This window comes from Myotis nattereri (genome assembly GCF_964212035.1).
Source record: "Myotis nattereri genome assembly, chromosome: 2".
In the NCBI taxonomy this organism is placed as follows: Eukaryota; Metazoa; Chordata; class Mammalia; order Chiroptera; family Vespertilionidae; genus Myotis; species Myotis nattereri.
Window position 1 is genome coordinate 109,429,474 of NC_138076.1, and position 26,616 is coordinate 109,456,089.

Consider the following 26,616-nt stretch of genomic DNA (forward strand, 5'->3'; position numbering starts at 1 on the left):
CCTTTTAACCATTGTTTTGAACTCTGCATCCAGTAGATTGCTTGTCTCATTTTATTTAGTTCTTTCTCTAGAATTTTGTTCTGTTTTCATTTGGGACCTTTTTCTTTTTATTTTTATTTATTTTTTATTTTTCTTAATTAAACCTTTATTGTTCAGATTATTACAGTTGTTCCTCTTTTTTCCTCCCATAGCTCCCCTCCACCCGGTTCCCACCCCACCCTCCACCCTCACCCCACCCCCACTGTCCTCATCGATAGGTGCACGATTTTTGTCCAGTCTCTCCCCACACCCCCTACACCCCCTTCTCCCCCCAAGAATAGTCAGTCCACTCCCTTTCTATGCCCCTGATTCTATTATAATCACCAGTTTATTCTGTTCATCACATTATTTATTCACTTGATTTTTAGATTCACTTGTTGATAGATGTGTATTTGTTGTTCATAATTTGTATCTTTACCTTTTTCTTCTTCTTCCTCTTCTTAAAGGATACCTTTCAGCATTTCATATAATACTGGTTTGGTGGTGATGAACTCCTTTAGCTTTTCCTTATCTGTGAAGCTCTTTATCTGACCTTCAATTCTGAATGATAGCTTTGCTGGATAAAGTAATCTTGGTTGTAGGTTCTTGGCATTCATCACTTTGAATATTTCTTGCCACTCCCTTCTGGCCTGCATAGTTTCTGTTGAGAAATCAGCTGACAGCCATATGGGTACTCCCTTATAGGTAACTGTCTTTCTCTTGCTGCTTTTAAGACTCTCTCTTTGTCTTTTGCTCTTGGCATTTTAATTATGATGTGTCTTGGTGTGGTCCTCTTTGGATTCCTTTTGTTTGGGGTTCTATGCGCATCCTGGACTTCTAAGTCTATTTCTTTCACCAGGTAGGGGAAGTTTTCTGTCATTATTTCTTCAAATAGGTTGTCAATATCTTGCTCTCTTTCTTCTTCTGTCACCCCTATAATTTGGATGTTGGTACGCTTGAAGCCGTCTCAGAGGCTCCTTACACTATCTTCGTATTTTTGGATTCTTTTTTCATTTTGCTTTTCCAGTTGGGTGTTTTTTGCTTCTTCGTATTTCAAATCTTTGACTTGATTCTTGTAATCCTCTAGTCTGCTGTTGGAACTCTGCATAATATCCTTTTTTTCAGTCAGTGAATGCTTAATTTCTAGTTGGTCCTTTTCATATCCTCGAGGGTCTCACTAGATTTCTTTTATTTTTTTTTTCATATATTTTATTGACTTTTTACAGAGAGGAAGGGAGACAGATAGAGAGTCAGAAACATCGATGAGAGAGAAACATCGATCAGCCACCTCCCGCACATCTCATACTGGGGATGTGCCCACAACCCAGGTACATGCGCTTGACCGGAATCGAACCTGGGACCCTTCAGTCCGCAGGCCGACGCTCCATCCACTGAGCCAAACCGGCTTTGGCTCACTAGATTTCTTGAGGGTCTCACTACATTTATCAGCGGTCTCACCGGACTTTTTGAGGGTTTTACTAAATTTATTGGCGGTTTCTAGAAAGTTCTTGAAAAACCTTAAAAGTGTGGTTTTGAACTCTATATCCAGTCGTTTGCTTTCCTCCATTTCTGTCATTTGTGACTTGTTTCTTTATCTCCACATTTTTTATGCTTTCCTGTGTCAATAGAGTGGCTTTCTGTGTTAGGTGTCCGATAGGGCCCAGTGGCTCAGTCTCCCCAATTACCTGAGGTGGACACTCTTGGTGCACCCCTTTGTGGGCTTTGTGCACCGTCTTGTTGTAGTTAAGCCTTGATTGTTGTAGGTATCACTGGGAGGAATTGACCTCCAGACCAGTTGGCTGTGAGAATTAGCTGTGTCTGCAGTGGGAGAATTTCTGTGCTGGAAACACCCCTCCGGGGCAAGACTTGCTTCAGTGAGGTTTTGGTGCTCACTGAGTCTGCCCCCTGAGTGTGTCCTTTATGGATCCGACGAGCTGCAATCTGGATGGTCCCACTCTGACCACCGGGCACACTGGCTCCTGGATCTCTAAGGATGTGCTTGCTAATCTAGCCTCTCCCTGAGGCTACCCAGCAGGAACTCATCTGTGAAGCAATGCAAGTTGCCCTGGGGCCTTGGGCCAGCTGCAAGTTTGTTAGGTAATTTTCAGATTGCAGCGGGCCAGGCCTTTCATATATAAAAGCCAGCGCACAGCTTGGGCTGGGCAGGGGTCCTAGGGGATCAACAGGGCGGCGCAAGCAGCTATGGCTGCCCACAGAGGCCCCACTTCTCAGTGTCCCAGCATTCGTTGCAAGCACCTCCGAGAGAAAGCTGCCCTCGAGTTCCGACTGATGCCAGACAGTCTAGTTTCTCCCGTATGAGTCTGGGTCCCCAGAGACTCGCCCAGAACTGGAGCTCAGAGCTTGAGACTCCCTACCAATTGAAAAAGACAACCATGTCCTCAGCCGCCAGCCCTCTCTGCGTGCGCCTCCATACCTCTGTACTTTACTTCCGCACCTCAGCTCCTCTAAGTCTCAGTATGCCTTTCTCTTTCCTTCTAGTTGTAGAATTTCCACTCAGCCAGCCTTCCTGTGGTTCTGGATGATGTCCATTCCGTCTTTTAGTTGTATTCTTGAAGTGGTTGTGCTAAGCAGCAATCTCTGGTGTTTACCTATGCCGCCATCTTGGCTTTCTCTGGGACCTTTTTTTAATCTCATTATTTTGGCTGCTTCTGTGTGTTTGTTTCTATATATTAGGAAGAGCTGCTATATCTCCTGGTCTTGGTAAGATGGCCGTATACAATAGGTGTTCTGTAATGCCCAGTGGCATAGCCTTCTGGGTTACCAGAGCTGAGCACTCAGGTGAGCCCCTATCTAGGCTCACCCTCCTGTTGTAGTTGAGCCTCGATTGCTGTTGGCACATATGAGAGGGATTTATCCCCTGGCCCATCGTTTGTGAGGACTGGCTGCAACCATTGTGGAGGATATGCTATGCACAGGCCAAGCCCACAGAGCAGGACTGGGTTCAACAGGGCTCTGCTGAGTCCAAGCCTTGAATGTGTAGCTCTTGGATATGGTTGCATGGTAGTTCAGCATGGTCCAAAACCGCCCACCAGGACCTTCTGGGAAGTTCAGGCCAAGGTCAGCTGCCACCTGTACCCTCCCCATGCCTCCCATCCTGAGTTACAGAGTGTTCTGCAGATGGCTGCTATTTGTGCTGGGTTGGAGGTGTCTGTGAGAGGTCAAGCTGTGAACCAAGACCAGCTGCCACTAGGCCTGGGGCCCCTTGCAGGAGGTACAGGACATGCCGAAACCAGACTGCTGCTTGTTTGAGAGATTTTAGGAAAGTCAACAATATAAGTCAGGACAGGCTGGTTGTATGGAAAAACCACTAGAACTGGCTTGGGGGGGGCCACAATTTGGGTACAGTGCAGTCTCAGGGAATTACCAGGGTAGTGAATGATTTTTAGCCAGGTTAATGGAGATGCAAATATGGCTCCTTCCTGTGGGCTCTGTGTGGAGAGGGTTCAACAAAGGAACAATGGCTAGCACTTCTGTCCAGGAGAAAGTTGCCCCTCCAGCCAAAAAATTTGGTTCCTCCCTGTATATCCCTGTATGGCACCTTTCGAACTGCCCCAACATTGGAACTCAGAGAGAGTGAATCAGAGTAAGTCCATTGGGCCTTTAAGAAGAACACCTGGGCCTCTAGCAGCCTTCTGTCTCACTCAACCATAATCCCCACTGGTTTTCACAGCCAGAAGTTAAAGGGACTTCTCCTACTGGCACTGGAACCCTGGGTTGGAGGGCCTGGTGTGGGCCTTGTTCCTCAGGGGGGACCTCTGCAGCCAAGGTATGCCTCCCAATTTTTATCTGCCACACGTAGATGTGGGGCAAGCCCCTTCCACTTCACCCCTTCTATCAGCCTCCATGTGGCTTCTTCTGTATATCCATAGTTATAGGTTCTGTATTTTAGTTGTAACTTTGATGGTTTTGTAATTTAGTTTTAACTTTGATGTGGTTGTGGGAGGATGAAGGATCAGCCTACTAAGCCTGTAAAAGGTTCTTTGTGCTGATCTTAGAAGCAACACTAAACATGATAACCCATGGATCATGTCAATTTAAAATAACAGCATAGAGGAGAAAAAAACATGTTTACATTACTTCAATAATTATTTCACTTCCATGGTCATTATATTAGGAAACCTAAGTATAAAGCATCTTGTATTTGAAATTATTGGAGAAACCAAACAGTTCTTTTATTGGGGTGAGGTTGGTTAATAGGATCATATATGTTTCAGGTGTACCTCTGAATAACTTTAATATTGAAAATATAGAAATGATTTGAACAGCAAATGAAAAAGTAATGATGAAATATATTAAAATACAGTCTTGTGAAACTGTCCTTAAATATAAATTGCTTCGGTTTGTTACTTTGGTGTTTTGTGGTACATTCATATTTTATTCTTAACCAGATTTAGAAACTGTGTTGGCAAGTGTATTGCTTATTTCTTTACCCCAAGAACAAGTAAAATAGAAACTATCTGTATAAGCTGTTTCCTGTCAGATAATAACACCAACAGTGATCAGAGCTAGTAATAGTTCATCGTTTTAATCTTTCCCTTGATAGGTGGCACACTTGCTTATTTGGGATAAGTGCCAGGGTTTTAGTTTCATTTCTTTAAGCAGTTGACTGATAACAAGTCTTTTTACTAGTGTAAATTTCTCCTTGGTGGCCCTTTATTTCACATTATTCCATCCTGGCAGGAAGAACTGTGCTCTTCATATAAGTTAAATTCTGCCATGCAGAATGCACCTCATGGAACTATTTTTTAATAAATACAAAAACCTTCAGAAAATGTTTTCTTCTTGATTTCAGAGTAGTGTTTTTGTGTCAGAATTTAAACTATCATGGTCTACAAACAAAAATAAGTTAAATTAACGTTACATACTTTTTTCCATTTTCAGCCTGAAATTGAAAATAGAAATCAATGTAAATTTGATCAATGTGGAAGTTCATTTTTAGACATTCAGAATTTGTATTTGGTAAATGTGTCCTCCTGCTTCTTTTACCACTTGTATCTAACCAGTTTATCTTCTTGCTGTTTGTCTTATAGAGCACCCCTGTTTCTGCCAGAAACTTTGCTCTTCTCTCTGCCTAAAATATCCTTTCCCCATAGGTAACTTTCAGACATTCAGATCTCATCCCAAATGCCATGTCCACAAAGAGAACTAACTACCCAGAATAAGCCTAAGAGCAACCTCTTCCCAGCAGTCCTGACTCCTGTTACCCTTCTTTATTTTATTCTAGTCATTGCACTCAATATTATCTGAAATTTCTTATTTATTTGTTCACTTGTTTTGTTATCTCTAGCCCATTAGAACATAATTTCAGTGAGAGCGAGGACATTATCTGTCCTTAGCCACTATATTCCCAACTTAGAACAGAACTTTGGTCACATAATGGGTACCTAGTACATTGCTATCATGAATCCATGTCATGTACAGTCATTTTAGAAAGTTCTTCCTATACTAGAGAGACCTTCTTAGTACACATAACTGGGTACTAACTGTTTATGATCTTTCTAATGGAGCTATTACTACAGAACTAACTATACAGTACTGTAATCTTCACAGTACACTAGAACCTACTATAACCCTCTCCCTGAGTCTAAACTGAAATGTTTTAGGGAAGACTTTGACATGACACGCCTTATCTGGCACTAAACCCATTGAGTAGATTTCAGGACAGGCCCTTGTTCTAAATTCTATACCATGTTATAATAAGCCAATCCTGTATGATAAAAGTCCAATATGAAAATTGTCCCCTTGACCAGGAGTTTGACCAGGGGACGAGGCTGGCAGGCCAACTGTCTACGGCCCATTTCCCCAGCCAGCCCCACCCCAGCCAGCAGCTGGCAACTGCTAGGAACCCTACCCATGCATGAATTTCATGCACTGGGCCTCTAGTATTACAATAAGTAAGCCTAAAAAATTCCTATTTCAGTGAACTAATCCTATTTGCTATTTTTGTTTTGTTTATTTGTAACTATTTGACAATGACGATGTGACGATTATAACAACTATATTAAATGTTGTTTTAAGAAGGAAACATGAGTTTGAATTTTCTTTTAAAATGTATATTCATTTTATAAATAATGTATTTTATTTTTAAAATTGTTATATATATGATAAATTTGGACTTATTTTTAGTACTTGATGCAGCAAAAAAAAGGATCCAGAAAAAAATAAGACCTGTGTAAACTGTTGGTGGGATTGTAAATTGATGTGGCCACTATGGAACACAGTATGGAGGTACCTCCTAAAATTAGAACTACATAAAACCCAGCAATTTCACTTCTGGGTATTTAACTGAAGAAATCCAAAGCACCAATTTAAAAAGACATATGCGTTCCTACATTCACTGCAGAATTATTTACAGTCGCCAAAATATGGAAGCAACCTAAGTGTCCATCGCTAGACAATTATTTTAAAAAGATGTGGTACATATGTAGAGTTGAATATTTAAAATTATTCAACCTTAAAAAAATGAAATCTTGCTATATTTATCACATAGATGGACATGAAAGGTATTATGCTAGCAGTAAATCAGTCAGACAGAGAAAGGCAAATACCATATGATTTTACTTATATGGGGAATCAATAAAAAATAAAACAAATGAACAAACAAAACATAGCAGACTTAGATACAGAGACAAACTGCTGGTTCCCAGAGGGATGGGGGTGGGCAAAATAGTTAAAGGGAATTAAGGGATACAAACTTTCTGTCACAAAATAAATAAATTATGAGGAAGTAGCAAACAGCATAGAGAATATAGTCAGTAATACTGTAATAACTTTATATGGTGACAGAAGATAACTAGACTTATCATGGTGATCACTTTTTAATGTGTATAAAAATTGAATCATTGTGTTGTACACCTGAAACTAATATGTATAATATTGGAAGTCAATTATACTTTAAACAGAAAAAAGAGGATCCATATCTATACTAATAATAGCCTAGGTGGCATCACACCCTCATGTTGTCACAAGATGGCTGTCACAAGATGGCTGTGTGCACAGCGGGGGCAGGCCCAGCAGCCACTCCGTGTGGTGAGGCCTGGGGGTCTTACGGATCTGTGCCGTGCGGAGGAGGTGGGTCACGGCAGGGGAGGGCAGTTGGGGGCGATCAGGCCAGCAGGGTAGGGCAGTTGGAGGTGATCAGGCCAGCAGGGGAGCAGTTAGGTGTCATTCAGGCCGGCAGGAGAGCGGTTAGGGGGTGATCAGGCAGGCAGGTTAGCGGTTAGGAGCTAGCGGTCCTGGATTGTGAGAGGGATGTCCGACTGCCAGTTTAGGCTTGATCCCAGCAGTTGGACATCTCTCAAAGGGTCCCAGATTGGAGAGGGTGCAGGCCGGGCTGAAGGACACTCCCCACACACACACACCCTATGCACAAATTTCATGCACCAGGCCTCTAGTCACTAATATTAGGAATGAAAAGGAGATAACACCATTAGGAAGAAATGTTGCATATTGAACTTGGCACTATACTATTTGATTGTCAACGTTAAAAAAAAAAGGATAAAACAAGTGTAAAGCTTTTCAACTTTTTTTCCTAAATAAGTATACAGTATGTTGAAAAGTTTGAAAGATATAGAGAACCAGAGATAAACCACTTGCCTAAATTAAATGTAGTAGAATCAGCAGAATCTGAGATAATTAACTTAGAATTTACCTGTAGCAATTTTTAAACTGCTAACAAAAAAAAAAAATAGCCTAGCCTTGGCCAGTTTGTTCAGTAGTTAGAGCATCAGCCTAGAGACCAAAGGGTGACAGGTTTTTTTTGTTTTGTTTTGTTTTTATGGATGGACTTTTTTATATATATTTTATTGATTTTTTACAGAGTGGAAGGGAGAGGGATAGAGAGTTAGAAACATCAATGAGAGAGAAACATCAATCAGCTGCCTTCTACACACTCCCTACTGGGTATGTGCCCGCAACCAAGGTACATGCCCTTGACCGGAATCGAACCTGGGACCCTTCAGTCCGCAGGCCAATGCTCTATCCACTGAGCCAAACCAGTTAGGGCAGGGTCACAGGTTTGATTCCCAGTCAAGGGTACATATCTCGGTTGCAGGTACAATCCTCGGCCCCGGTCAGGGCGCAAGTGGGAGGCAACCAATCAATGTGTCTCTCTCACATTGATGTTTCTCTCTCTCTCTCTCTCTCTCTCTCTCTCTCTCTCTCTCTCTCTCTCTCTCTCCCCCTCCCCCTCCCTCCCTCCCTCCCTCCCTCCATCTCTGCCTCCCTCCCAGCCCTCCTCCCCCTGCCTCCCTTCCCTTCTGCTTTCTCTAAAAATCAATGGAAAAAAATTTTAAAGAAAGAAATAGGACAAAATGGACAAATTCCTAGAAATATACAATCTTCCAAAACTGAATCAGGAAGAATCAGAAATAGGCCAATAACAACTGATGAAATAGAAGCAGCAATTTAAAAGCTCCCAGCAAATAAAAGCCTTGGCTTCACGGAGGAATTTTACCAAACATTCAAAGAAGAACTAACACCTATACTCTTCAAACTATTCCAGAAAATCCAAGAGGAAAGTGCAGTTCCAAGCTCTTTTTATGAGACCAGCATAAAAACCAGGTAAAGACACTACAAAGAAAGAGAATTACAGGCCAATATCCATGATGAACATAGATGCTAAAATCCTCACCAAAATATTAGCAAATCAGATCCAGCAGTATATTAACAAGATCATACACCATGACCAAGTGGGATTTATTCCAGGGATGCAAGGCTGGTACAGTAGGTCCTCAGGTTACATCAGAGATACGTTCCTACAGCACAAGATAACGCACTTTTCGCCATAAGTCGGAACCCACCTACATAAGCACCTACATCACTCACATGGAGCACATACACAGCAGTAATGAAATGAAACAGTAAAAAAAATTTAAAAGAAAGATAACAATTCCTGACCTTTACTTGTGGTAAATAAATAATAAAAAACATAAAGCACATATGTACATACGTCGAAATGATGGAACTTTTTTTTTACTGTAAATGGGAGATGGCAATGTATCCACAAAACGACATATGTCAAGTCTGACGTAACCCAAGGACTACCTGTACAATATTCACAAATCAATAAAGGTGATACAGCACATAAACAAATTGAAAGATAAAAATTACATAATCATTAGGTACATTAAAAGCATATGACAAGGAGAGAAACCAAGATGGCGGCATAGGTAAACACCGGAGATTGCTGCTTAGCACAACCGCTTCAAGAATACAACTAGAGAATTCCTTGCTCTCAACCCATTGTGAGGAGAACCAAGATGGCGGCATAGGTTAACGCCGGAGATTGCTGCCTCGAACAACCACTTCAAAAAACAACTAAAGACGGAACGGACATCATCCAGAACCACAGGAAGGCTGGCTGAGTGGAAAATCTACAACTAGGAGGAAAGAGAATATCATACCCAGACTCAGAGAGGGCACAGTGCTGAAGTGAAATGTTAGGTGCGGAGTGCACGCGGAGAGGGCTGGAGGCGGAGGGCGCAACTGTTGTTTTCAATTGGGAGGGAGTTTCAGACTCTGAGCTCCAGATCCGGGCGAGTCTCTAGGGACCCAGACTCTAACGGGAGAAGCGGGACTGTCTGGCTTCGGTCGGAACTCGAAGGCAGCTTTCTCTCTGAGGTTTGCAGCAGTTGCTGGGACTCTGTGAGGCAGAGCCCCTAGGGACGGAACTGAGAGCAGCCATAACTGCTCGCTCCGCCCGCCCTGTAGAACCCCGGGGACCCGCCCCACCCAAGCCCTGCGCAGAGCCATTTTCCGAGTAGCCTCAGGCAAATGCTAGATTAGCACCGCCCTAGAGATCCAGCACAGAAGCTCTCCCACTGCAGACACAGCTGACTCTCATAGCCAGTTAGCCTGGAGGTCAAATCACCCCCGGTATTGCCGACAAAAATCAAGGCTTACCTACAACAAACTGCGCACAAAGACCACTAGGGGGTGCACCAAGAAAGCATAAAAAATGCGGAGACAAAGAAACAGGACAAAATTGTCCATGGAGGATATAGAGTTCAGAACCACACTTTTAAGGTCTCTCAAGAACTGTCTAGAAGCCGCCGATAAATGTAGTGAGATCCTCAAGAAATCTAATGAGACCCTCAATGTTGTGATAAAGAACCAACTAGAAATTAAGCATACACTGACTGAAATAAAGAATATTGATTGTACAGACACCCAACAGCAGACCAGAGGAGCGCAAGAATCAAGTGAAAGGTTTGAAATGCGAAGAAGCAAAAAACACCCAACTGGAAAAGCAAAATGAAAAAAGAATCCAAAAATACGAAGATAGTGTAAGGAGCCTCTGGGACAGCTTCAAGCGTACCAACATCAGAATTATAGGGGTGCCAGAAGATGAGAGAGACCAAGATATTAAAAACCTATTTGAAGAAATAATGCAGAAAACTTCCCCCACCTGGTGAGAGAAATAGACTTACAGGTCCAGGAAGCACAGAGAACCCCAAACAAAAGGAATCCAAAGAGGACCACACCAAGACACATCATCATTAAAATGCCAAGAGCAAAAGATAAAGAGAGAATCTTAAAAACAGCAAGAGAAAGAAACTCAGTTACCTACAAGGGAATACCCATACGACTGTCAGCTGATTTCTCAACAGAAACTTTGCAGGCCAGAAGGGAGTGGCAAGAAATATTCAAAGTGATGAATACCAAGAACCTACAACAAAGATTACTTTATCCAGCAAAGCTATCATTCAGAATTGAAGGTCAGATAAAGAGCTTCACAGATAAGGAAAAGCTAAAGGAGTTCATCACCACCAAACCAGTATTATATGAAATGCTGAAAGGTATCCTTTAAGAAGAGGAAGAAGAAGAAAAAGGTAAAGATACAAATTATGAACAACAAACATGCATCTATCAACAAGTGAATCTAAGAATCAAGTGAACAAATAATCTGGTGATCATAATAGAATCAGGGACATAGAAAGGGAATGGACTGACTATACTTGGGGGGGGAAGGGGTGTGGGAGATGCGGGAAGAGACTGGACAAAAATCGTGCACCTATGGATGAGGACAGTGGGTGGGGAGTGAGGTCGGAGGGTTGGATGGGAACTGGGAGAAGGGGAGTTATGGGGGGGGAAAAGAGGAACAAATGTAATAATCTCAACAATGAAGATTTAATTTAAAAAAATTTAAAAAAAGAATACAACTAAAAGACAGAACGGACATCATCCAGTACCACAGAAAGGCTGGCTGAGTGGAAATTCTACAACTAGAAGGAAAGAGAAAAGCACTGAGACTCAGTGGAGGTGCAGAAGTAAAGTGCAGGGGTACAGAGGCACATGTGTAAAGGGCTGGCAGCTGAGGACGCAGTTGTCTTTTTCAGTTGGGAGGGAGTCTCAAGCTCCCGACTGCTCTGAACTCCAGTTCCGGGTGAGTCTCTGTGGACCCAGACTCAAACGGGGAGAAACTGGACTGTCTGGCATCGGGCAGAACTCAAGGGCAGCTTTCTCTCAGAGGTGCTTGCCACGATTACCGGGACACTGAGACACAGGGCCTCTTAGGGTAGGACTGGGGAGCAGCCATAGCTGCTTGCTCTGCCCTATTCATCCCTTGAGACCCCGCCCCACCTAAGCTGTGCACAGAGGCTTTTGCATATGAAAGGCCTCGCCCTTTGCAACCTGTAAATTACCTGACAAACTGCAGCTGGATCAGAGAGACCCAGAACTTCCAAAAACGGGTCTGAGGCCCCACAGCAGCTTGCATTGCTTCACAGCTGGGCCTCATCTGGGCACCTCCAAACCCCAAACAAAGAAGAGGAATCTCTCCATAGCTCCTGCTGGGTGGCCTCAGGCAGAGGCTAAATTAGCACCTCCTTAGAGATCCAAGAGCCAGTGTACCCAGTGGTCAGAGTGGACCATCCAGATTACAACTCCTCAGATCCATAAGGGGCACACTCAGGGGGCAGACTCAGTGAGCACCAAAGCCCCACTGAAGCGAGTCTTGCCCCAGAAGGGTGTCTCCAGCACAGAAGTTCTCCCACTGCAGACACAGCTGATTCTCACAGTCAATTGGCCTGGAGGTCAATTCCTCCCAGTGATACCTACAACAATCAAGGCTTAACTACAACAAGACTGTGTACAAAGCCCACAAAGGGGTGCACCAAGAGTGTCCACCTCAGGTAATTGGGGAGGCTGAGCCACTGGGCCCTATCGGACACCTAACACAGAAAGCCACTCTATCACACAGGGAAGCATAAAAAATGCGAAGACAAACAAGTCACAAATGACAGAAATGGAGGAAAGCAAATGACTGGATATAGAGTTCAAAACCACACTTTTAAGGTTTTTCAAGAATTTTCTAGAAACCACCCATAAATTTAGTGAGACCCTCAAGAAATCTAGTGAGACCGCCAATAAATTTAGTGAGACCCTTGAGGTTATGAAAAAGGACCAACTAGAAATTAAGCATACACTGACTGAAATAAAGGAAATTATGCAGAGTTCCAACAGCAGACTAGAGGATCGCAAGAATCAAGTCAAACATTTGAAATACGAAGAAGCAAAAAACACCCAACTGGAAAAGCAAAATGAAAAAAGAATCCAAAAATACGAAGACAGTGTAAGGAGCCTCTGGGACGGCTTCAAGCGTACCAACATCCAAATTATAAGGGTGCAAGAAGAAGAGGGAGAGCAAGATATTGAAAACCTATTTGAATAAATAATGACTGAAAACTTCCCCTACCTGGTGAAAGAAATAGACGTACAAGTCCAGGATGCGCATAGAACCCCAAACAAAAGGAATCCTAAAAGGACCACAGCAAGACACATCATAATTAAAATGCCAAGAGCAAAAGACAAAGGGAGAACCTTAAAAGCAGCAAGAGAAAGAAAATCAGTTGCCTACAAGGGAATACCCATACGAATGTCAGCTGATTTCTCAACAGAAATTATGCAGGCCAGAAGGGAATGGCAAGAAATACTCAAAATGATGAATAGCAAGAACCTGCAACCAAGATTACTTTATCCAGCAAAGCTATCATTCAGAATTGAAGGTCAGATAAAGAGCTTCACAGATAAGGAAAAGCTAAAGGAGTTCATCACCACCAAACCAGTATTATATGAAATGCTGAAAGGTATCCTTTAAGAAGAGGAAGACGAAGAAAAAGGTAAAGATACAAATTATGAACAACAAATACACATCTATCAACAAGTGAATCTAAAAATCAAGTGAATAAATAATCTGATGAACAGAATAAACCAGTGAATATAATAGAATCAGGGGCATAGAAAGGGAGTGGACTGACTATTCTCGGGGGGAAAGGGGTGTGGGGGGTGTGAGAAGAGACTGGACAAAAATTGTACACCTATGGATGAGAACAGGGGGTAAGGGAAGAGGGTGGGGTGGGAACCAGGTGGAGGGGAGCTATGGGGGGAAAAAAGAGGAACAACTAATAATCTGAACAATAAAGATTTAATTTAAAAATAAAAAAGAAAGATAAGGCGTGGAAAGCATATGACAAAATCCAACACACATTTTTTATAAAAACCCTAAGCAAAGTGGGAATAGAGAGGTCATATTTCAACATAATAAAGGTCATATATGACAAACCTACAACCAACATCATACTCAGTGGGCAAAAACTAAACCAATTTCCCTAAGAAGAGGAACAAGACAAGGATGTCCGCTTTCCCCACTCTTATTCAACATAGTACGGAAAGTCCTAGCCACAGCGATCAGACAAGAAGAAGAAATAAAAGGCAGCCAAATTGGAAAGGAGGAAGTAAAACTCTCATTCATAGATGACATGATATTGTACATAGAAAACTCTATAAAGACTCCACCAAAAAACTACTAGATTTAATAAATGAATTTGGCAGTGTAGCAGGGTACAAAATTAACACCCAGGAATCTATGGCTTTTTATTTATATTTCTATTGATTTCAGAGAGGAAGGAAGAGGGAGGGAGAGTGAAACATAAATGGTGAGAGAGAACCATTGTTTGGCTGCCTCCTGCACATCCTCCCTGGGGATCAAGCCCTCATTGTAGGCATATACCCTAACCGGGAATCCTACTGTAACCTCCTGGTTCATAGGAGGCTGATGCTCAACCACTGAACCACACCAGCTGCTCTTGATGGCATTTTTATACACCAATAATGAATTTTCAAAAAGATAAATTAAAAAAACAATCCATTTACCATTGCAACAAAAAAATTAAGTTACTTAGGAATAAGCTTAACCAAGGAGGTAAAAAGACTTGTACTCAGAAAACTACAGGACATTGAAAGAAGAGATAGAGGAAGATATAAACAAGTGGAATAATATACTGTGTTCATGGATTGGTAGAATCAACATCATTAAAATGTCCATACTGCCAAAAACAATCTACATATTCAATGCAATTTCTATTAAAACAGATCTAGAACAAATATTCCAAAAAGTTATGTGGAACCAAAAAAAGACCCACAATAGCCACAGCAATCCTAAGAAGAACAAAGTTGGAGGGATCACAATACCAGATATAATGTTATACTACCAAGCCACCATAATCAAAACTTCCTGGTACTGGCACAAGAGCAGACATATAGACCAATGGAACAGAACAGAGAACCCAGAAATCGACCCAAGCCATTACACTCAATTAATATTTGACAAAGGAGGCAAGAACACACAGTGGAATCAAGACAGTCTCTTCAGTAAGTGGTGTTGGAAAATTGGACATATACATGCAAAAAAATGAAACTAGACCACCAACTTACACCATGAACAAGAATAAACTCAAAATGGATAAAAAACTTCCATGTAAGTTGGGATACCATAAAAGTCCTAGAAGAAACCATAGGCAGCAAAATCTCGGACATCTTTCATGGCAGTATGTTTACGGATACATCTCCTAGGGCAGAGGAAACTAAGGAGAAAATAAACAAATGGGACTACATCAAAATAAAAAGCTTCTGCACAGCTAAAGAAACCATTAGCAAAATGAAAAAGGAGCCCGCTGTATGAGAGAACATACTGGTATTTGGCAATGATACATTTAATGAAGGGTTAATATCTAAAATATATAAGAAACTCATACAACTTAACAAAAGGAAGACAACCAATCCAATTTCAAAATGGGCAAAGGACCTAAATAGACACTTCTCCAAAGCGGACATACAGACAGCCAAGAGACATATGAAAAAATGCTCAAAGTCACTGATCATCAGAGAGATGCAAATTAAAATGACAATGAGTTATCACCTCACCCTTTCAGAATGGCTACCATCAACAAATCAACAAAACAAATGACAAGTGCTAGTGAGGATGTGGAGAGAAGGAAACCCTAGTACACAGATGGTGGGAATGTAGACTGGTGCAGCCATTATGGAAAACAGTATGGAGTTTCCTAAAGAATTTAAAAATGGAATTGCAAGTTGACCCAATGATTCCGCTTCTGGGAATATATCCTAAGATACCATAAACACCAATCAGAAAGAATGTTTGCACCCCTGTGTTCATAGCAGCGCCATTTACAATAGCTAAGATCTGGAAACAGCCCAAGTGCCCATCAGCAGATGAGTGGATAAAAAAAATGCAGTGGTACATTTACCCCATAGAATACTGTAGTAAAAAGAACATCTCTTATCCTTTGAGACAGCATGGAAGGACCTGGAGAGTATTATGCTAAGCAAAATAAGCCAGTCAAAGAAAGACAAGTATCATATGATCTCACTCATATGTACAATCTAATGAACAAAATAAGCTGATGAACAAAATAGATCCAGACATACAGAAGCATAAAACAGCCTGTGGAATCTCAGAGGGAAGGCAGGGGAAGGTGGATGGGTGGGAAGATAACAGCCAAAGAACTTGTATGCATATATGCATAACCCATGGACACAGACAATAGGGTGGTGAAGGCCTGGGATGGGGGGCAGGGGCAGGGGCAGGGGCAGGCTAGAAGAGGTCAATGGGGAGAAAAATGGGACATAGGTAATACTTTCAACAATAAAGATTTAGTTTTTTAAAAAATAGCCTAGAAAGAAATGGGTGAAGGTTTATTTCTTAATTGATTTAAATTCATAGTTTGAGAATTTGTCTACATTTAATTTTTTTAACTTTTCTTTTTATTTGCTTTCCACATGAGGATTGGTAAAAATGACTCTGAAAGGTAGGTTTTTTAATGTGCTCAGTCTCAGTACTGTTACCAATTTATAATTGGTAGAAATGTAGGTCTTTAAATAATTTTAATGCTTTAAAATGTATAAAGAGAAAAGGGGCAACATATATATATTGTATGTAGCTTTTTAAGAGTTACGTACTTGAAAATGCTTCCATAAACTATCAATAATACAGAAAGTTATGAATAAAAATTTTCATGAAGAATGAGGGTAGTTAGAATATGTATATATTAAGTAAGCTGGTGTCCTTTGGGAGAAAAAAATGATCCAAATTGTAATAATAATGTTAATTCTTGCATATCTGATTCTTACATGAGTCTTACATGATCTGAGAAAAAAACATAACATTAGGAGTTAATAATATAAAAAGAATTTCAGTTACTATTTAACAAATACCTAGTATATATTTTATAACAAAAACACGGCATCTGTTTTTTAGGTTGTTTTGAAAAATCCAGTAGACACACATCTAAATTCATATTTGCCATCTTTTTAGCTTCAGAAGATCATAAGTAAAGAGGATGACTTGAAGACAATAACTAATGAAACAAAATGCCAGGTATGTACAGATAATGTAAACATTTCCGAACAGATTGGCATTATATTAGTTTCTCTATTCTGTTTGTTCAAATAAGTATTCACAAATGCTTGGAAAAATTATTAGTAATTTATTTTTTCTAAATATTTAAGTAGATGTGCTACATTCATATGGTGTAGATTTGATAAGGTTCACAAGAGTATGTATATAGGGTAGACTTTTTCTCCCAGTCACCACTTCTCCCTGAGCAATGTGTTCTGTCAGTTTACCATGTATTCTTCCAGGGCTATTTTATGCATATAAATAATGAAATATATCTATATATCTTTTTTCCATTTTTATATAAGCAGTAGCATCCTATATAATAAAAAGGTAATATGCAAATTGACCACCATGCCCTCACACAAGATAGCCACCCCCATGTGGTCAAAGATGGCCGGCAGGGGAGGGCAGTTGTGGGCAATCAGACCAGCAGGGGAGGGCAGTTAGGGGTGACCAGGCCAGTAGGGGAGGGCAGTTGGGGGGGACCAGGCCTGCAGGGGAGGGCAGTTGGGGGCGATCAGGCCAGCAGGGGAGGGCAGTTGGGGGCAATCAGGCCGACAGGGGAGCAGTTAGGCGTCGATCAGGCTAACAAGGGAGTGGGTAGGGGTGATCAGGCTGGCAGGCAGGCGAGCGGCTCCGAGCCAGCAGTCCCGGATTGTGAGAGGGATGTCCGACTGCCGGTTTAGGCAGTCAGACATCCCCCAAGGGGTCCCAGGTTGGAGAGGGTGCAGGCTGGGCTGAGGGACCAACACCACCCCCAGTGCACGAATTTTGTGCACCAGGCCTCTAGTACAGTGATGGCGAACCTTTTGAGCTTGGCGTGTCAGCATTTTGAGAAACCCTAACTTAACTCTGGTGCCGTGTCACATATAGAAATTTTTTTTTTTTAAATATATTTTATTGAGTTTTTACAGAGAGGAAAGGAGAGAGATAGAGAGTTAGAAACATCGACCAGCTGCCTCCTGCACACTCCCCACCAGGGACGTGCCCGCAACCAAGGTACATGTCCCCGACCGGAATCGAACCTGGGACCCCTCAGTCCGCAGTCCGACGCTCTATCCACCGAGCCAAACCGGTTCCAGCTAGAAATTTTTTTATCTTTGCAACCATAGTAAAACAAAGACTTACATATATTTTTTTAATATATTTTATTGATTTTTTATAGAGAGGAAGTGAGAGAGAGAGTTAGAAACATCGATGAAAGAGAAACATCGATCAGCTGCCTCCTACACACCTCCTACTGGAGATGTGCCCACAACCAAGGCACATGCCCTTGACCGGAATCAAACCCAGGACCTCTCAGTCCACAGGCCAATGCTCCATCCACTGAGCCAAACCAGTCAGGGCAAAGATTTATATTTTTGATATTTATTTTATGTATTTAAATGCTATTTAACAAAGAAAAATCAACCAAAAAAATGAATTCGTGTGTCACCTCTGACACGCGTGTTATAGGTTCACCATCACTGCTCTAGTACTATATACATTGTTTCCCACTCTCCCGTTTTTTTCTTAATATAGCTGAACACTGGAGTGGGGGGGGGAAGCGAAGCAGGACGTATTTAATACTTTCAACAATAAAGATTTAATATTTTTTAAAAATAGTGGAGTATCTCATTCTTTTTTATGGCTCCATAGTACTTTGATGTACCAATTTATGTAATCATTTCCCTTTTGAAAGATGTTTAAATATATCCAGTCTTTTGATATTACAAATAATGCTACAGTTAATAAGTCTGTAATTATATCATTTTATACGTATATGAATATATCTTAGGGACAACTTCTCAGAAACTCAATTGCTGGGTCAAAAGGTATGAACATTTCTAAAATTTTGTTTACTGCTGAAGTCCACCTTAAGTATTTTGAGTATTGTAGGCTATGTTTTTCTTTCGTGAGCAAAGATGATTATAGATTATTATTATTATTATTATACAAAGTAACAGACAAAATGGCCTTTCTCTTTTCCACCTTTGTTGTTGTTGTTGTTGTTGTGGTTGGTACAAGAGTCTTTTGTGGATATTGTGCTGAGAGTTCCAGGCTATAGGATCTATTTTGGTTACAATATTTGAAATTACTGTAACATTTTTATAGGAACCAAAAGTGAAAGAACCTGAAATTAACACAACCCTTCAGATACATTTCTTTGGAAAAAGAGGAGAAAGAAAACTTCATTATAGAGAATTTCGAAGGTAAATGCAAATATTTATATTCATTTAGGGAAATTTTATAGATAAGTGAAGAAACAACTAAGTATGGTTGACCCTTAAAAAATGCAAGTTTGAACTGCGTGGGTCCACTTACACATGATTTTTAAAAATTTATATACTTATATTTTTAAAAATCTAAGTGTAAGTGATCTCACATTATTCAAGGGTCAACTGTACCTTCTTTTAGTCTTGAAAAAATTTATGTGGTGATACTTGTCATGTCCTGCCTACTTTACAGAGTTGTGAGTAAATGTAAAAATAAACTATAGCCCTAGCCAGTTTTTCTCAGTGGGTGGAGCGTCAGCCCGTGGACTGAAGGGTCCCAGGTTTGATTCCAGTCAAGGGCACATACCTCAGGTCAGGTTTGATCACCTCCCTCCCCTCATCTGGACACATGCGGGAGACAACCAGTCAATGTGTCTCTCACATTGATGTTTCTGTCTCCCTCCCTTTCACTCTTTCTAAAAATCCATGGAAAAAATATCCTCAGGTGAGGATTAAAAAAAGAAAGTAAACTATCCTATATAATAAAAAGGTACTATACAAATAGACCGAACGGTGGATGCACGTTGACCACCAGGGGCAGATGCTCAATGCAGGAGCTACCCCCTGGCGGTCAGTGCGCTCCCACAAGGGGAGCACCGCTCAGCCAGAAGCACTGAGCCAGGCCCATGGCTGACAAGCGCAGTGGCGGTGGCAGGAGCCTCTCCCGCCTTTGGCGGATGTCCGACTGCTGGCTGGAGCAGGCCTAAGCCATCGGTCAGACATCCCTCAAGGGCTCCCAGACTGCGAGAGGGTGCAGGTGGGCGCAGACCACCCCCCTTGTGCAGAAATTTGTGCACCGGGCCCCTAGTAAATTCTAATCCTATCTAATAAAAGAGAAACATGGTAATTAGCGTACGTCCGCTACCCTTCCCATTGGCTAATCAGGGCGATATGCAAATTAACTGCCAGCCAAGATGGCGGCCGGCAGCCAGGCAGCTTGAAACTAACATGAGGCTTGCTTGCTTCAGTGACAGAGGAAACCAACGTTCCCCGCCTGCCTTGCCGGCCTCTGAGCTGGCAGTTTGAAACATAGTTACAAATATAGAAGCTAAACAAAACTCCAGAAACCTGCTTTCGACAAGCCGGGATCTCAGAGCTGGAGTTGATACAGTGTTTCAATTATAGAACACAAACAAACCAGATACCTGCTGGCCCAGAATAAAAAAAGAAAAAGAAAAAAAGGAGCAGTTAGGAGCTTCAGTCACCCGCCAGCCTGAAAACAGCCCTCAGCCCCTCACCCAGGCTGGCCAGGCACCCCAGTGGGGACCCCCACCCTGAAGTGTGTGTGACCAGCTGCAAACAGCCATCATCCCCTCACCCAGGCTGGCCAGGCACCCCAGTGGGGACCCCACCCTGATCCAGGACACCCTTCAGGGCAAACCAGCCGGCCCCCACCCGTGCACCAGGCCTCTATCCTATATAGTAAAAGGGTAATATGCCTCCCAGCACCGGGATCAGCGGAGCTGCGAGGCCTCCCAGCACCGGGATCAGCAGAGCTGAGAGGCCTCCCAGCACCGGGATCAGTGTGACAGGAGGCGGCGCCCAAACCCCCTGATCGCCCTGTGGCTCTGTGTGTGACAGGGTAGGGCCACAACCTCCCTATCCACCCTGCTCTGTTCATGACAGGGGAAGGCACCCCAACCCCCTGATCAGCCCTGCTCTGTGCCTGATAGGGGGGAGTTCCCCAACCCCCTGATCGCCCTGCGGCTCTGTGTGTGACAGGGTGCGGCGCCCAACCCACCCACCCCCCCCCACGGGCCCTGTTCTGTGTGTGACGGGGTAGAGCCATAACCCCCCTATCGGCCCTGCCCTGAGTGTGACAGTGGTGGTGCCCCAACCCCCTGATCGGCCCTGCTCTGTTCGTGACGGGGGGAGCTCCCCAACCCCCTGATGGGCCCTGCTCTGTGCGTGACAGGGTACGGAGCCCCAACCCCCCTAATGGGCCCTGCTCTGTGCATGACAGGGGGCAGCGCCCCAACCCCCTGATTGGCCCTGCTCTGTGCGTGATAGGGTATGGAGCCCCAACCCCCTGATTGGCCCTGCTCTGTGCGTGACAGGGGGTGGCGCCGCAACCTCCCCATCGACCTTGTCTTGAGTGTGACAGGGGGCGGTGCCCCAACCTTCCAATCGGCCCTACCCTGAGCGTGACTGAGGGTGGCATCGCAACCTCCCGATCCGCCCTGCTCTGAGCATGACGGGGCGGCGCCCCAACTCCCCAATCGGCCCTGCTCTGAGCCCGACCAGGGGCTGCACCTAGGGATTGGGCCTGCCCTCTGCCACCCGGGAGCAGGCCTAAGCCAGCAGGTCATTATCTCCCGAGGGGTCCCAGACTGCGAGAGGGCACAAGCCGGGCTGAGGGACCCCCGTTCCCCCCTGAGTGCACAAATTTTTGTGCACCGGGCCTCTAGTAATTTTATAATCTAATAACAGAAAAGAGGCAATCTCTAATTTACGCAAATATTTTCCTTCCTAATCTTCAATTCTTTCCCCTTTCATTCACATTAGTATTCTTTCCCTACATGAAGTCTGAGGTGGATCTGATAATTAGATGAGGCAGTGTATCTGAAGTACACAGAACATAAAACAGTCGGCACTCAGAATATGTGCTGAACTCATGTCAACTCAAATGATTTTCTTTCTTTTTTTATATATATTCTAGAGGCCTGGTGCACGAAAATAGTGCATGGGTGGGGTCCTTAGGCCTGGCCAGCGATCAGGGCCAGGCCGATTGGGGCCTGCCGGCCGGGGGGAGAAACAGAACACAGACGGTTGACCACCAGCCCCAAGGAGGGAGCTGGCCCTCAGCCCCTCTGGGAAAGTGGCCACGTCCACCACCACCCACCCCGGCAGGGTCGGGAGAGGAGGTGATGGTCACCAGGCCAGGTACAGGAGGAATGGACACTGGCACCCCGTCACCACGTGGTTCCCTGCCTCCCCCCCTTCTCCTTCCCTCACTGTTGCACCACCACCACAGCAGGCGGGTGGCGGGCCGATCGGGGCCTGCTGGCCAGGGGGAGAAACAAGGCATGGGCGCTTGGCCACAGACCCCAAGTGGGGAGCCGGCCCTCAGCCCTCCTGGGAAAGGGGCCGCGTCCACCGCCACCCTTCCCCGATTCCTCATCCCAGCCCGGGGCCCAACCCCAATCAGACGATCGGGGCCTGCCGGCCGGAGGGGAAAGACAGCGGGAGGTTGGCTGTGGGAGTACAGTGACCACCGGGGGCAGCTCCTGCATTGAGCGTCTGCCCCCTGGTGGTCAATGTGTATCATAGCGACCAGTCATTTGGTCATAACAGTTGCTTAGACTTTTATATAGAGAGATTTTTATTGATTTTTTTTTACAGAGAGGAAGGGAGAGGGATAGAGAGATACCAACATTGATGAGAGAGAAACATCGATCAGCTGCCTTCTGCACACCCCCTACTGGGAATCGAAACTGCAACCAAGGCACATGCTCTTGACCAGAATCAAACCCAGGATCCTTCAGTCTGTGGAGCAACGCTCCATCCACTGAGGCAAACCAGTCAGGGCTCAAATGATTTTCAAAGGCTAGTCTAGCAGCTTATTGCCCAGCTGCCAGATATCTCCTGAGGGCTTCTTCTCAGCTGTCCCTGGCTTCTTTCTGTTTGCATTTCCTCAGCTCTCTCTTTCTCACATATTTTCTTCCACATGGAGTATGCTCCATCTCTTTCCCAAAAGGTGTCTCAATTCAGCATGTAAAAAAAAATCAAAACTAAAATAAAAATGTTATTTTCTCAGAGTCTTTTCCCCCAGGGATTGAATGCTTAAATTTCAAGGGGAAGGGCTGTTCTTGTTTTAAGTTAGAAAACTGGACACAACTTTTGTTTTTCATCGTAGATGGCTGATTTTTTTTTTTAATTTTGTTATTTTTTTTATTTGGAAATTCAATAGGTTTATTAGTTATTTAAGGCAAAATAATGAGAATGTGTATGAATTTTATGCAGGACCCCTAATCCTTATAAAACCTTCTGAAAGTAGGCTAGTGTTGTAATTAAACTTGTCAAGAAACCCAAGGTTATAGAGCAATAAATAGTATATAGAGCAAAAGATACTAATGTTGCCCAGCCAGTGTGGTTCAGTGATTGTCAACCTGTGAACCAAGAGATCACAGTTTGATTCCAGGTCAGGGCATATGCTCAGGTTTTGGGCTTAATCCCCAGTAGGGGGCTTGCAAGAGGCATCCAATCAATGATTCTCTCTCATCATTGATGCTTCTATCTCTCTCCCTTTCCCTCCCTCTCTGAAATCAATAAAAACATATACTTTTTAGAAAGATACTAATGTCAAGTTTAACCAAACAGTATTCCAGAAATAAAGGCGTAGACTGTGAATTTATGTTGCTACCATTATGTGCAGCTATTGTATAGTTTTCTTCAAGCTACACTTGAAGAAGGCTGGCAAATCTCAAGGGAGCAGAGGATGTGGGCAAGACAGTGGCTGAAGCAATAAAGAGTTGATTGTCTAAGTGTTTTACATGTATTGTTTCACCTCTCCTTAAACTTGGGAGAGGTAGTCTTCGCTTTTATAACTGAGACTCAATGAGATAAAGGGACTTGGTTTAGGTTCATGTACCTTAGAAACTGAAGAGGAGATATTCACACCCAGGTTGGTCTTAAAAGGGAGAACAGCCTTGATTGGTAACACTTAAAGTTAATAGTGTGAATACTCCAGCAAGCCCATCTCAAGCTGCCAGATGTGAAGTGTGATGGCTTTGTTAGCAAGAACTGCTCTGTAGGGCTCCTGTGTTTGCTGCTGTGTTAGCAAGGACTGGCTGCTGTGTTTGCAATGGCCATCCTGTGTGTAAATGGCTGCTTGGTCTGCAATAAAGTCTCTCCTATATGCCTGCAGCTACTAATGTCTTCCAGTTCCCGGTGTCCACGGAGGTCCAGTCCCTAGCATGGGGCTTGGACCCAACAATTGGCATGGACAACACCTGCACAGTACACTCGCAGCTGCGGCAAGCCAACTCCAGCACACCAGGGCCTAAGCACTCAGCTAAGGAAAAGCAGAATTTTCCCCGAGTTTCCAATTAGTTCACTGATTGATAAACTATTTAAATGTTTTCAGAATGCATCTGGTGGCCTTATGTATTATTAATTCCTCAATTCATATATTTATGTATAGTGTTGCAGATTTTATGTCATAGCAAAATACGTAATTTTAGACTTAGAAAGAGTATTACTATAAAACATTTTTACATTTGCCCTGGCCAGGGTGGCTCAGTTGATTGAGCGTTGTCCTGTGCACTGAAAGGTCACTGGTTCGATTCCTGGTCAGGGCACATGCCCAGGTTGCGGGTTTGGTCCCTGGTAGGGGTGCATGCGGGAGGCAACCAATGAGTGTTTCTCTCTCACGTCGATGTTTCTTTTTCCCTCTCCCTTCCTCTCTCTCTCAAATTAATAAAAACATTTTTTAAAAAAATTATGTTCTTCAAAAGTAGCATAATTAATTAAAATGAAGTGGCTTAAACCAGAACAATATACAGTTTAACAGCAATTAAGTTTATAATATTTCAGCCTCAGATAAAGCCTGAAGAAAAAAAGGAAAGGAACTAGTTATTCAAGTTCTTATACCCTATTTTCTAATTCTTTGTACAGTTATTTGCAAGTAAAGCATTCTTTTAACAATCCTGATAAGAAAAACATTGAATGTTATCAGAGTATACAATATAGTGAAACAAAGGATGAAGCATATCAGTAGATTTTGTTGATCCATCAGTCCAAACCTGAAATGCTTCAAGTTTTGGATAAAATTCTGCTGACCCAAAAAGAAACATAGCACTAATAAATATGTGCATCAAATACATTTAAACTTTCACTTGTCACAGATAGAAGCATAAAATCAAACTCCTCCTCATGCTTCTAAGGTTTGGGGGATAAGTGGCAGCTTTCTTTCCTCTGTACTGGACTGTCTCTTTCATCCCGTGTATTCCCATTCTTTCAATTTGTACATTTCTTAGGAAGCAGTTGATGACAGTTTGATCAAAGTGTCATCTATTTTTATAAAAATTTTTAAAAAAGAATGTTGAGTCACATAAACATATGTTCTTGTCCAAAGGTTATAAATATTTTTTGGTAAATCTAAGCTTTGATGCAAAGCCATTCATTGATTATATTGATCAAATTTGGTATCTGAAAACTATGAGGAACCATTAATTATTATTATGATTCTAAAAACAGTATCCCAACTGAATTTTAAGTCTCTCTGATTATTGGCAATTTTTCCATATTGGAAAAATACTGTTTTCTACTTTTTTAAGTCTTTAAGTTTGTCAGAATGTAGGTTGCCAAGTAGAATGTGTGCAAACAAACCAACTATGGGGAGTCATATTGAAGCAGGTGTTGGACTTACCTAGCTGATCCACTGCCACAGTCCTTGACTGTGCTTCATGCAACTCATGAAGGTGCTGCATTCTCTCTAATGGTGTTATAGTTGAAAGCACTGGCCACTTCTGTCAGTTCTGTACTTTAACATTTAGGTTTATGGAGAATCTACAGACGGAGGTCCAAGAAATGGAATTCCTGCAGTTCTCTAAAGGTTTGAGTTTCATGAGGAAAGAAGACTTTGCAGAGTGGCTCCTTTTTTTCACTAACACTGAAAATAAAGACATTTATTGGAAAAACGTGAGAGAGAAGTTGTCCGCAGGAGAGGTTGGTATGCCTTTTTGTTATGCTTGAGATGAATATAAAATAATAAGTTAGACATTTATATAATTAATTAAAGTGACTTCCAAATTAACCAAGACTGAGCTGCTCTCTAGTATTTAAGTATAAAATCAAGTTGAGAATGTTCTCCACATACTATTTTCTTATTAAGGAACTATTGACTAAGTATCAGTGTAGCAGCCATGAGTTTGGCATTTTCAGTAAAGTCAGGAATAAGACAGGAATGTCCACTATCACTGCTGTCACTTTCTCTTGTTCTGGATATCGTGGCCAGTACAAATTAACAAGATAAAAGAGTAATTATTGTATTATTTTCCATTCAAACAACTGTAAACCTACTTTTGCCCCACCCTGTATATCAGAAGTAGCTGTCCTTTGTAAAAATACCAGATCAGAAAATGTAGTAGATATGTGTGTGTATGTGAAATGCATGAAATGATGATTGCCAAACTATTAATAATGATTAATGTACAGTGAAATTTCAAGGGATTTTTATTTTATGTATTGTTTTTACTATATTGTTCTGAAAAATTATTTTGAAAAGGACATGTATTTATATGTAATTTTAAAGCTAATTTTATAGTGAGGAAAAAGATAATAAAATATCAAGATTCCATTTATAATTGCAATTGAAATATATAACAATTATAAATTAACTAGCTACTGAAGACCAACCATCCTCCCTCATCACCCCTAAAAGATTTCAGGGATGGAAGTCTCTAAGGGGAGAATGAGAGGCTAGTGAGCCAGGACAAGTGGAATCGGGAAACCGATACAGATAGTCAAACAGCCCAAGAACCAAAAGGTTGCTGGTTCAATTCCCAGTCAGGGCATATGTCTGGGCTGTGAGCTCAATCTCCAGTTGGGGGCTTGCAGGAGGTAGCCACTTTGACATCGAAGTTTCTCTCCCTCCGCCATCCCGTCCTCTTTCTCTAAAAA

General features: G+C 42.5%; 1 protein-coding gene across 3 annotated transcripts in view; it reads left to right on the top strand.

Moving 5' to 3' along the window:
• MICU2 (mitochondrial calcium uptake 2) overlaps positions 1 to 26,616 on the top strand; it is a 115,588-nt gene that overhangs the window by 81,296 nt on the left and 7,676 nt on the right. For all 3 annotated transcript variants that reach the window (XM_081083536.1, XM_081083537.1, XM_081083538.1), the window contains 3 exons: positions 16,655 to 16,717; positions 18,833 to 18,930; positions 25,491 to 25,662. In XM_081083536.1, coding sequence (XP_080939662.1) covers positions 16,655 to 16,717; positions 18,833 to 18,930; positions 25,491 to 25,662 — 333 coding nt within the window. The remainder of the gene's footprint in view (positions 1 to 16,654; positions 16,718 to 18,832; positions 18,931 to 25,490; positions 25,663 to 26,616) is intronic.